This window comes from Monopterus albus, unplaced genomic scaffold, assembly GCF_001952655.1.
Source record: "Monopterus albus unplaced genomic scaffold, M_albus_1.0 scaffold245.1, whole genome shotgun sequence".
In the NCBI taxonomy this organism is placed as follows: domain Eukaryota; kingdom Metazoa; phylum Chordata; class Actinopteri; order Synbranchiformes; family Synbranchidae; genus Monopterus; species Monopterus albus.
The window spans coordinates 444,304-457,574 of NW_018128125.1; the positions used below are offsets into that span (position 1 = coordinate 444,304).

A 13,271-nucleotide genomic window follows, 5' to 3' on the forward strand; every position below is an offset into this window, starting at 1 on the left:
AAATGTGTATATCTCCGCAACCACACGGTGTATTTGGTTACTCTTGGTGTCAAACGAAAGGGAACACTTGTGAGATTTGTCAGGAGGTGTAAATACCATTTGATGTTTTGTTTTTGAAAAGTAAATAAAGATGGAACACGGTACAGTTAGAGCTGACACTCTCCTCATTTGCAGGACAATAGCTTGGTCCCAGATTTCCGCACACAGACAAATGACCCCTCATTGGATGACCATGTGATATTTCAGTTTTTCTTTTTTAATAAATCTGCAAAAATGTCAAAAATTCTGTGTTTTTCTGTCAATATGGGGTGCTGTGTGTACATTAATGAGGGAAAAAATGAACAAATGATTTTAGCATATGGCTGCAATATAACAAAGAGTGAAAAATTTAAGGGGGTCTGAATACTTTTCGTATCCACTGTGTGTGTGTTTCTCTCTCTCTCCAATATACAGACGTGGACAAAATTGTTGGTACCCTTCTGTTAAAGAGAAACTCACAATGGTCACTGAAATAACATGAAACTGACAAAAGTAATAACAAATAAAAATTTACTGAAAATTATCTAATGAAAACCAGTCATTGCTTTTGAATTGTGGTTAAACAGAAGCATTTAAAAGTCACAGGAACATCAAGCTGCTTGGAGATGGTCTTATAGCCTTTACCTTTAACATGTTGGTCTATAATTTTCTTTCTAATCTCCTGAGACAACTCTCTCCTTAGCTTTCTGTGGTTCATGTTCTGTGTGGTACACACCATGATACCAAACAGCACAGTGACTACTTTTCACCCGCTAAATAGGCAGACTGACTGATTACAAGTTTGAAAACACCTGTGATGCTAATTAGAGGACACACTTTAGTTTAACATGTCTCTATGGTCAAATTATTTTCAATCCTTTCTAGAGGTACCATCATTTTTGTCCAAGCCAGTTTCATTAGTTTCTTTTTTTTAATTGGTTTTGTTGAACCACAATTCAAAAGCAAAGTAAATTTTTATTTATTATTACTTTTGTCAGTTTCACGTTATTTCAGTGACCATTGGGAGTTTTTCTTTGTTTAACAGAAGGGTACCAACAATTTTGTCCACGTCTGTATATGTATGCATGTATGCTGATGATTCATTCCACAACCATTTATCCATTTAAAAATAACAGCTTTGCTGCATCTAGCCCTGTTATTTCTACTTTCTTCTTTAATATTGTGCAAATTGTCGACGTAGACTTGTTATAAAATCTCATGATGTCGGCCACTCGCACACTTTATTCATGCTTCTGGATAATTTCCTTTTTAACTTCCACTGTAATAATTTCCTTCTTACCGCCTTCCTTTTCAACCTTTTTCTTCTTCTCCAATGGGTCCATTGTTGCAGTACAAATGACTATATGAGTGAGACCTGGAGACAATTACTGTACTCACTATCCCGCAGCGAGAAAGAGAGAGAAGAATCATTGGCTCAGTTGTGATGTGACGCTCGGCAGACAGTGTACGTACTACTCGTATTGCAAGATGTCGCTCGTTTATCAAGTTAAAATTTATACAAAATTTTTTGCTCGTCTTGCAAAAAACTCGCAGACCAAGTAACTCGCAATCCAAGGTTTTACTGTATTTGTATATGACACATTCCTGTGAAGTTGCGTGTGACTGGACTGTGCCTGAACCAGTTGATAACCCATGTCTTGATCCTAGTTAGCATAGTGAAGCTATTGATATTGCAGCTAAACTGTACAGCTTTTTTTTAAGGTATTATCTATTCATATTAAACCAATACATTTATTCATTCATTTTCTACCGTTTGTTCCCTGAGCGGGATCACGGGGGCGGAGCCAATCCCGGCCGGCAATCGGGCGAAGGCGGGGTACACCCTGGACAGGTCGCCAATCCATCGCAGGGCTAACACATAGACAAACAACCACACACACACCCACACATGCACTCCTATGGGCAATTTAGAGACACCAATCAACCTAAGCTGCATGTCTTTGGACTGTGGGAGGAAGCCAGAGTACCCGGAGAGAACCCACGCAAGCACGGGGAGAACATGCAAACTCCACACAGAAGGGTCCGGCGTGGGGCCCAAACCCAGAACCTTCTCGCTGTGAGGCAACGGTGCTAACCACTGTGCCACCGTGCTGCCCACCAATACATTTACAGTATATTAATCTATTATGTTGATCTGTCCGGTATACAGGATTTTGGGGTGGTCCTAATCCAATTCGAGGAACAGGTTGTAGCAGGCTGTGCCTATTGTAAAGCCCCTTGAGGCAAATTTGTGATATTGGGCTATACAAATAAAATTTGACTACTCTGCTACTCCTGTGTACAGTAACTGAGAATGTCAGTTGCTAGCTGTCATAGGGCTCCGTTTACCAATGATCTAAAGTAGTAACAAAAAATAAATCAAAATAAATTACATTATGGACAAATGTGATTTACATTGTAAATAATATTCTAGTGGGTGCTAATATGCTTTTTTTGAAACAAGTGTTAAGGAAATATTCTACTGTAGCTTTAGATCTGTTTGCCCCAGAACCCATCCATCTTCTAAACCGCTTAGTCCCAAACGGGGTCATGGAGCCAATCCCAGCCAGCTGCGGGCAGGGTACACCCTGGACAGGTCGCCAGTCCATTGCAGGGCTAGCACACAGACAAACAACCACTCACACACACACACACACACACACACACATACATTCCTACAGGCAATTTAGAGCCATCAATCAACCTAAGGCACATATCCTTGGGACAGTGGGAGGAAGCCGGAGTACCCGGAGAGAACCCACGCAAGCATGGGGAGAGCATGCAAACTCCACACAGAAAGGTCTTGAACCCACAACCTTCTCACTGTGAGGCAACAGGCTAACCTGCCCCAGAACCACAAACAGTGATACCCCCTTGCCACAGAATCTGAATGTTAGCTGACATCATTGTGAAAAGGGCCCATTATGGTCCTTTTGTACATGAACTACTTATTTCTCTTTCACAGTGTGCCTGTTTCTCCATCTTTCTTTCAGTGGACTTTTGCGAACAGTCCCACCCTTCTCTCGCCCCCTTCTGTTGAATATCGCCATGGAGATATTGGTGAAGAAAGGCACGGAGGATGACGAGTCTATCCATTCCTTTGTTTCTAGGCGGCTGGGAAAGGAGGTGAGGGGAAATTCTCTTGACTTTTTCTGTCACAGTGATCTTCGTTTAGATTTTTTTTTCTCCAACTATTTTGCTGTCCAGTTGTCAGCCAGCACGATGTATGATCCAGAGCCTTACTTGAGTTGATTTCTGGATAATCCTGTGTATTCAGAAACAATTCTCATAGTTCTTACACCACTGTGAGTTTCATTAAACTGACATCGGACATAGTGTCATGTTAGCAGTAAAGCCTGAGAACTGGGAAGCATCTGTTGAATATTTTCATTGTAAATGAATCTGATTTAGGGCTGTGATTCTTTGGCTTAAAGGATAAGTTTACATTTGTTCAAGTTTGTCATAAAACAAGGCTTGAATGTTATGGCCTCAGATGAGTTTTATTTATTTATTTATTTATGATTCTATCTTCAGACAGGACGAGGACTGTGGCAGGGGTTATGCCACATTCACAAAATGAAATTTAAGACCTTTTTAATGTCATATAAATTAAAACGTAATGCCTGTTTTCACCATCCAGTACTGACCATAGTATGAATATAAATGATTAGGTACAAAAATTATATATAAATATTTAATTTGACATTCACACTATATAATACTAAATATTAACCAATGTGAAATGTGCAGTGTGTTATGCATTACAGTTGGAAAAGTACAAATAATGGTGTTTTTGGTGTCTTAATACAAAAGGATATTTAGATTAATACTGAATATTTTCCATTTATCTGGGTCAGGTCTTACATATCATGTCAGCATTTTAGCTTAGCTTTGTTCTCCTGGGACTAATGCTAAACTGGCTTCTGAGGATTTGCTGTTTTCATCAGTTTTGTAACTAACTAGGAAAACAAAAGAACTGAAGACATTGCTCGAAACATATGAGGGGAATTTTACACTACTTTGAATTTTTGACATTTTATAAAATTTTAAGCACAGGTTAACCCAATATTTTCCGTCATTGACCTAATTTCTTTTAGTAATGACAGATTAGAACACAGAGGGCAAGTTACCTTAACCTAACTTGGAGTAAGGCTACTAAAAATCCAAATTGCTGTGGTGTTGATAAATGAGCTGAAAAAGAGGAACTGATGTGTGGATAAAGGATAACTGAGACCTACTCAACACACCTGTGGAGACGAGGCAGACGGGGGGGGGGGGCAACAGAGGCTCCGGCGCTTGGTTAGCAGTGGCAGGCTAGCCCTCCCCACTATACTGTTCACAACTGTCCAGTCTCTGGATAATAAATTGGACTAAATCCACGCTCAGATTATCTCACAGAAGGACATACAGGACTGCTCCCTGCTGTGTTTTTGTGAAACATGGCTGGGAAAGGAAACTCCTGATGAGGATATAACTCTGGATGGTTACTCTGTGTTCAGACAGGATTGCAGTGCCGCTGAAAGTGACAAGACGAGAGGGGGAGGAATGGCCGCCTTCGTCAAACATTCCTGGTGCATAGACTCTAAGATTATCTCTAAATTTTGTTTTGAAGATGTGGAATATTTAACACTAAAGCTAAGGCCATTTTATTTACCTAGAGAGCGCGAATCTATCATTGTGAGTGTAGTTTATGAGAACTCTTAACACCTGGAACGACTGTGCACAGGCCAGCCTGCAGGGCTGTCTGGAGGCCACAGACTGGAGCATCTTCAAAAGGGCCACAGACAACATCCATGAATATGTACTACATCACATATGTGCACCAGCTAGAACAGTGTATGTTTTCCCCAACCAGAAACCCTGGTTTAATAGGGGTATAAAACAGAAAATCAGGAAGAGACAAGAGGCTTTTAAGTCCAGGAGACCAAGTGGAGTATAGGAAAGCCCAGTATGAGTTACAGAAATCCATCAGTGCTGCAAAGAGAGCATACTTCCAAAAACTGGAGACCTACTACATGAATAACAACACATGCAGCATGTGGCAGGGAATCCAGGCAGCCACAAACTACAGGAACAAATCAACAAACACAGCCCCTCAGGACGCCACCCTCCCAGGCAGCCTCAACAACTTCTATGTGAGGTTTGACAGGTTGAACACAGACACCCCCTCAAAATCCCCCTGCAACCCGGGGGACCTGCTTTTCAGGTGACGCACACACAGGTCCTGAAGGCCCTGAAACAGGTAAACCCCCATAAGGCTACGGGACCAGACGATGTCCCCCCTAGAGTGTTGAGAGCCTGTGGAGATCAACTAGCTGGTGTGTATACAGACATCTTCAACCCGTCCTTAACCCAAGCAGTAGTTCCTTGCATTTTCAAAAATCCATTATCATACCGGTACCTAAGACAGTGGCGCTCACATCAGTTGCCATCATGTCTATGTATGGTAGGCTGATTAGGAAAATGACAGACCTCGGTGTCCCAACTCCCACCTGTAACTGGATTCTGGACTTCCTGACTGAAAGACCACAAGTAGTTAGAATGGGAGGGTGGGTGTCTGCTGAGCTCACAATCAGCACAGGCTCACCACAGGGCTGTTGTCTCAGCCCCAAACTCTTCACCCTGTGTCTCCAACCATGACAACACTATCATCATTAAAAATGCCAATGACACCACCATTCTGGGCCTCATCAAGGGGGAGATGAGTCGGGTTACAGAGACTTGGTGAATGACATTGTTTATGGAGAGGAGAATGACCTCATCCTCAACATAAACAAGACAAAAGAACTAATAGACTTCAGGAAGAACCCCTTCCCTCTGCTGCCTCTGAGGTAGAGAGGGCTGACAGCCACATGTTCCTGGGCCTGCAGGTGACATCTGACCTGAGCTGGTCACTGAACAAAGGACTGGTAGAGAGCATCCTCACTACTGGCATCACAGTCTGGTATGGTAACACCACACAGGCAGAGAGGAAGGCTCTTCAAAGGGTCATAAAGACTGCAGAGAGGATCACTGGGACTGAACTGCCTGCTATGGACACACTGTACACACAGCGCTGTCCTAAAAGGGCAGAGAACATAATCAGAGACTCACTCCACCCAGCTCACTCTCTGCTCAGAAACAAAAAGTGCACCTACAGCCTCGCACACAGCAGGGCGGACAGTATCATCTCACACACAGAACAAGACTTTACAACAGCTTCTTCCCTGCCACAGTAAGACTGATGGCAAATACGAAAATGTGAGAAATGTGAGAATATACAGTATGTGCAGTAACCCCTCACTACCTCATAAAGTGTAATGACATGTCCAGCTCCACCATGTGAATTACTAAGTGCGATGTTTGAAGTTCACTGTGGAAAATACTATTACCCTATTTTTGTGTATTGTGTTTTAATACTTTGTCGCCCTCATGTAACTTTTTATTTTAAGACTAAATGTTCTTTCTGATTTTTGTCTCCTTACATGACTCCAAAGGAGAGCGGCCCAAAAATTCCTATATGCCTAGACTGTCTGTTTATGCATAAATGGCAAATAAAAATCTTGAATCTTGACACCTTGCTATCTGGAAGCTGTTAAACTGTTGAAGAGCCACAGACTGGAGGCCACAGAGCGCATCTGTGACCACTATGGATCACAGAGGGGTGCAGAAGGAGCCATGCAGCAGATTCCTCCTGGTGAAGTGAATGCTTCAGGATCAGAAAATCCCATGTTCATAGCCACTTCTAATTACTTCTTGAGAAAAATGTTCCCCAACTTCAGAAAACTTTGGCAAAAGTGGAGCTGGCAAGTCCAGGCTTCAGTGAGAGAGCAGAGCGTGGGTTCAGCTTTCAGATAAATTATAATGGCCATGAGAAAAATAAAGACAGTTGCCCCTGCAGCAGGTCAGCTGAGTTCAGTTTGGTTAGCCTAACTTTGTGCAAATTGGTTCTTAATACTTTAATGGTAATTGTTTAATTTAGTTAAATTGCAGTGTTCATATTGCTTGTTTAAATACACTGGCTGCAGTACTTTTCGTGGCCTCCACTATAACTGGGGAAAAAAAGTCTGCTTCTTGTGGGGTTGACATGAAAAGTGGGTGCACATAAGCTTGTTCCATATATGAATTGTTAAAAATGAAATTAAATATAAATGCCATTTTATTTACAAGTGAAAATTAAATTGGTAGGTAATACTAAATTAGGACATTATTATGATGGGGTTATTCATACAGTATCTCTAAAATATAGCTGATTACATTCAAATTTAGTATCAGACCACGAAGTTGAACAGGCAGGAATCCACAAGCCTGCAGCTGGCTAACAAGCCACTGAATCATTGATATTGATCAACAATCAAGACTTTAGATGTGACTAAGAACTGGATTGTCACAGATTGCTGGTTGCCTACAGTAGCTACATTCATGAAAAATAATGACAAGATGATGTGATAAACAAGGATGCAACTTACAACAAATCTGAAATCAGCATATTTCTTCCATTGTTGTGAATTGCGCTTAATAACCACTATAACTTGAATGCTGAAAACAGTTGGCTAACATACAAAGCAAGGTAGAATGAGTAAATTGAAACAAAACCCCACAAAATCACCAAAATCTGACTGTGTGTCAGTCCATCTATTTTAGGCTATGGATTAATAAACCTTTGGCGCTGTAATAAGAATTTTTGGCAACAGGATTTACATAAATAAATAAAATTATTATATTGCAAAACAAAAATATAATTTCTTGAATAAATCAATTTGGTTTCATTATCAGGGCAGAACAAACACATGAGGGGGAGGTGAGAAACTCAGGGCATCATTAATCAAAAAAATTAGGACGGCATACCCCCCCCCCCGAGGAGGATCAAGACCCGTGGGGAACTGATGTTACTATGAATAATTTAGACCATGTCATTGGCAAAAAAACATGCTTTACCAGGCAATCTTCAAATAGATCCTCCTGTCTCACCACATAAAGTTGTGGATAAACAGCTTCATGATTCATCTCAATGCTTTGGTTGTATGAACAGTAAATAAATAGTGTCTCAGTAGTGAACCATCATTAATACACAGTGAACTGTCAAATGAGAATACAAGATCATACATGTTCTAGGAGCAGTGATTTGAGTGCCTTGTGTGGATAGATGGAGCATCCAAGGACATAGTACAAAAGCCAGAACGTGCTATATATTAGTATGCAAGGACATTGTCAGTGTGTGTGTGTGAGACAGACATTGGGTCAGTCTCCCTACAAAGAAACGTGAGCAAGCACAATTCTGACTTGGATGATTCCATTCAGTGCAAGTCATCAAAGTAAACTAAAGACCAAAAAAGTACTGAACTGTAGTGTGAGACCAAAAAAGTGCTGAACTGTAGTGTGCCTTAAGGTTCATGCAGTTATGCAAGGTGTGCCAACATATATTGTGTTTACATAAGGTATACTCCATATATAAATAAATATATGTTTAGTATTTTAACTGTAGGTAGATCATTTTGACTTGGTCATTTGAAAAGTAGCTCGCAAGGCGAAAAAGTGTGGGCACCCCTGCTCTAGATATTAATCTTGGGATGAACAAATTGGCACTTTTTACAGTGATGAACTCAAAATGAGGAGCACTAATTTGACTTCCAGTTTTAACTCTGAGAGGTGCATTTCACATTTATTTCTGGCCATCTAATAACAGGAAACCTACTGTTTCACCTGATCCACCAGCCTTGAAAGCGGTCAATCCCTAAACCTGAACTACTGGCTTGTCCTCAGAGTAAGGTTACTCTGTAAATGGACACACAATGTGTGATATTAAAACAATGATCTGACCATTCAGCGTATTACATTATGCATAATATTTAGAAAGATCAAAGTGTTTATTTGTCATATGCACAGTGAGGAAATGTGTTTCCCTATACAATGAAATTCTTACTTTGCCGTCCACATGAATGCCACACAAGACAGGTGAAATATAATACAGATACACAGCTAACACAAAATCTAAATTTCAAAAATACAACATATACAAATGTATGTACACATTTCTACTTGCCTGAATGAGACTAATGTTGCAGCTTTAGACCAAGCACTCCTCCTACAATTTACACTCCACTGGCTCATCCTGCAGCATATCCTGGGCCTGAAATGTTCTACCACAACTCACTGCTATCCTGTTCTGCTTCCTGTTGATAGAAACCTATGTTTATAAGACTTTGTTTTGTTAGCTAACAAGTTACAGATGAACTTATACTTGTCTGAGTAATAGAAATGACTTAACTGACAAGACTGGACAAGAATGACAGGATGTCCACTGGGTTAAATGTTCAGTGAAGTTAAATGCGTATAATAAAAAACAGCAAAATGGAATAGAAAGTTTCAGCATGAAGGGTTTAGCTCAGTTTTAGATTAGGAAGTTGACTTTAGACACTTGCCAACCTTTATCAGAGGATAATATTCCTAAAAATAAAAGCGTTTAACAGCTGGGGACTAACATTGCCCAACATAACATTAGCTGTGCAACATGGCAAGCTCTGTATAATGTTAGACATGAAGTGAGTGCTCTAAAGAAAACACAATTCTTATGTTACTTCCACAAAAACATGGACAGTGAAGCTTTTGACTAATGTTAAGCCCCTCTCTTTAGCAATGTTTATTCCTCGGGTTTTATGGAAGTTAGACAGTTACCTGAAGCTAGCCTATGTCTGCACAGAATTGCATTTTCCCCCATTCTGGTAACATTAACGTTTGCTAGCTGGCAGTTATAACATCAACATTATGTTATCCTTACAGATGTTATGTAAAAACTAACGTCAAGGTAATTATGAACAGTATACCATGCATATTTGCTTATTACCGATACTGAAGGGAGGAAAAAAAAAATGCGTGCACACGCACACAAGCTTTAGGCCGTGTGTGACGGTACAAGCAGGCTTGGTCTATTGCGCAACTACAGTAAATTAAGAACTGTTTTGAAAATCGTTTAGAGCATTGTGACGGTATTTTTCACTATAGTCAGAAGTTTTACAAACCACTCAGCCGATTAATGGAGGCAATAATGAGCTGTTTAATCCCAAATGAAAATACTAGTTGCACTTGGATACAAACTAGTTCAGCAGTGCTCAATCTCAACCAACCACAAGAGTAAAATCCTGCTTTTACACCAATGCAGTGATGTGAGTGATAGGCTGTTATGTAATATATAGTATTATCATAAAACAGTATAGTATAACATTTTTCTGCATTGAGTAGCTTACTTCTACTTTTAATTAAGTACATTTTTGTGATAATACTTTGCATTTTCAGTGCAGGATTCAATCTTGAGTCAATCTAGTGCTGCAGTCCAGCTCAGTCAACTGGCACAGTCACATACAATAAAAAAGACCCTTTTGTTTACATTGCTTTGAGGGTTGTAGCTGATAATATTGCGTAATACCATAATACCCTGAAACCATGATATTTTCTGAAACAGTTATCATACCATGAAAATCTCATACAGTTGTAACCTTGGTCTTTTGTAAAGAAAGTGACTTTTTGCTATTGAGGACAACCCTCCTTGTCATTATTGGAAGGTACCCTGATGGACAGGAAGAATAATTATGGCAAACAATTAATTCTTTCAATATAGAACCAGCGTATGTGTATTGCATTAGGATAGATTTAAAAAAATGTGTGCCTCTCATTTAATGGTAAATAAATTAGATTCACATTTATTAATGTCACCATTATTCTTCTATATATAACCATAAATGTACTTGCTATTTTCTTCTTCTTTTCTTCCTATGTGTGTCCAGCTGGCAGACATTGCTGTAGACAGTTTGTGTCGTGGTGTGTTTGCTGGGGACTGCAAGAAGTTGAGTGTGCGCTCGTGTCTTCCTCTCCTCTACAACGCAGAGCAGCGCAGAGGTTCCCTGACACTGGGCCTGCTGCTGGGCTCAGGTACAGTCTAGCACTTATTCTGCTTGTTACTGATCTTAACTTTTTGTTTCATTTCTCATTTATTTTTGGAACATAATACAAACAAGATTGAATGCACTCACACAAGGAACATAGACACCAAAATTAAATATCCTCATAAAATATCATCAAAAAGTGTGTTGGGTCTTTACAATGTATCAGAATCAGAATCAGCTTTGTTGGCCAGGTGTGTTGATTCTGATACATTGAATTTGCACGAGGAATTTGACTCTGGTACAGCAGCTCTCAATGTGCATGTACATATCCTCTTGTACGGCAATAGCAAAGGACAAGTAAACAATATAAGGCTGAGAGAACAGAAAGTAAAGAAGTAATATGCAAACAAAAAGGAATGTGCATCAGGAAACGAGATAAAAATAAAAATAGAGATCTGTATGTATGTATGTGTGTATATATGTACAGTGGGTACGGAAAGTATTCAGACCCCCTTAAATTTTTCACTCTTTGTTATATTGCAGCCATATGCTAAAATCATTTAAGTTTATTTTTTTTCCTCATTAATGTACACACAGCACCCCATATTGACAGAAAAACACAGAATTGACATTTTCGCAGATTTATTAAAAAAGAAAAACTGAAATATCACATGGTCATAAGTATTCAGACCCTTTGCTCAGTATTTAGTAGAAGCACCCTTTTGAGCTAATACAGCCATGAGTCTTTTTGGGAATGATGCAACAAGTTTTTCACACCTGCATTTGGGGATCCTCTGCCATTCCTCCTTGCAGATCCTCTCCAGTGCTGTCAGGTTGGATGGTAAACGTTGGTCGTCATGTTTAACATGTCATTTTGCTTCAGTGGCATTTTGGTCTGTTTCACCCAGATAGATGAGTCGGTGTGAAAATGTGGGAAAGATGGTCAAAAATGTGATTTAATGTGCTTCTCTTAAAAGCAGTTGTAGGTTTGGTGGTTGAATAAAAATGGGAAGGAGAAAGCTGTGTGACCACACAAAGCAGTTTTGAGTTTTGAGATTCAGTAAATTTGCCACTTCCCCTTTTTTTAACTGTCTTCTTTTTTATGTGGTGTCAAATCTGTGAAAAAGAAAACATTTGTTTGTACATGACCCGGTTGTACTTTTCCTCAGATGCCTGGTAATATCTAACATCTTCAGAATGAATCTAAATGGTAAATCATAATAATGTGGTTTATGATGACATATGAGTGCACTTTTCAAAGTACTCTACATCAGGATATTTCATTCTGACTGACAAGATGTACTTAACATGTACTTACCAAACAAACAAAAACACTATCTTTATAATAATGACCCTCATCAGTCAAATTAAATATTCTTCATATTTTATATTAGAAAACCAGACAGGAAAATGTTGTTTTTACTGCGCCAACCAAACCAGTGCTTTCAGATGAAGACTTTTAAAGTGTAGGTGAAAACTAAAAATCGACAGTATGAATCTTTCATCACAGGAACTCACAGGAATTGCACATTAAATAGTTTATTATTGAAAGAAAAGTGGATGAATAAATCAATTATAAAACAAACACAAGTGAGAATACATGGAGGACTGCAGACTTAATCTAAACGATATCCGGGACTCACCGCTCAGCAGGGAGGGATTTCATTCATGAAGTGCTGGAGGAAGAAATGGGAGGATGTCTGACCTTCGCTCCCATACTTATGTCTGTGACAGGAGGTCACAGCACAGCAATATGGGGTGCTGTGTGTACATTGAGGAAAAAAATGAACTTAAATGATTTTAGCATATGGCTGCAATTAGGGCTGTTAACGATCATTTTTTCGATTAGTCGAATAATTGTTTTATTTATATATGTGTGTGTATATATATATATATAATATAACCATTGGTCACTTATTTCAAACTTTTTATTAAAATGAAAGTTTCTCTTAACTGTACAGAACACACAGTATATAAATAAAATTATAAAATAAATAAAACTAGTAAAATCAAAACAAAACTTGAATTCAAGTAAAATATTGAAAAAACAGATGAACCAAGTAAATTTAAACTTTCTGGAAGAACACAAATTGTTACTTGTAAGTGAAAAGCAAACAGTGAAACCAAATTGTTAAATTTGTATAACATGTTTGAAACTTTTTAAAACGGTAATTGCTGTCAGTAACACATCCAAGCACAGAACATAATGTCCACTTCTTTCTCTCCCCTCCCTCTTTCATTTCTTTCCTCCCTCTTGCCTTCTATACATCATCTTTCTCTTGTTTTTTCTTATTTACTTCCTGCTTTACTACTCCACCTAGGCATTAATATGGAGGAAGGTGAGCATGTCCACATGCTCTGGGGTCAGGCTTGCCATTTTTTTTGTCACAATCT

The 13,271-nt window shown here is 39.2% G+C and overlaps 1 protein-coding gene across 2 annotated transcripts in view; it reads left to right on the plus strand.

The window, feature by feature from the left end:
* ppox (protoporphyrinogen oxidase) overlaps nt 1–13,271 on the plus strand; it is a 46,428-nt gene that overhangs the window by 10,572 nt on the left and 22,585 nt on the right. For both annotated transcript variants that reach the window (XM_020620663.1, XM_020620662.1), the window contains exons 5-6: nt 3,012–3,144; nt 10,779–10,923. In XM_020620663.1, the coding sequence (XP_020476319.1) occupies nt 3,012–3,144; nt 10,779–10,923 (278 nt within the window). The remainder of the gene's footprint in view (nt 1–3,011; nt 3,145–10,778; nt 10,924–13,271) is intronic.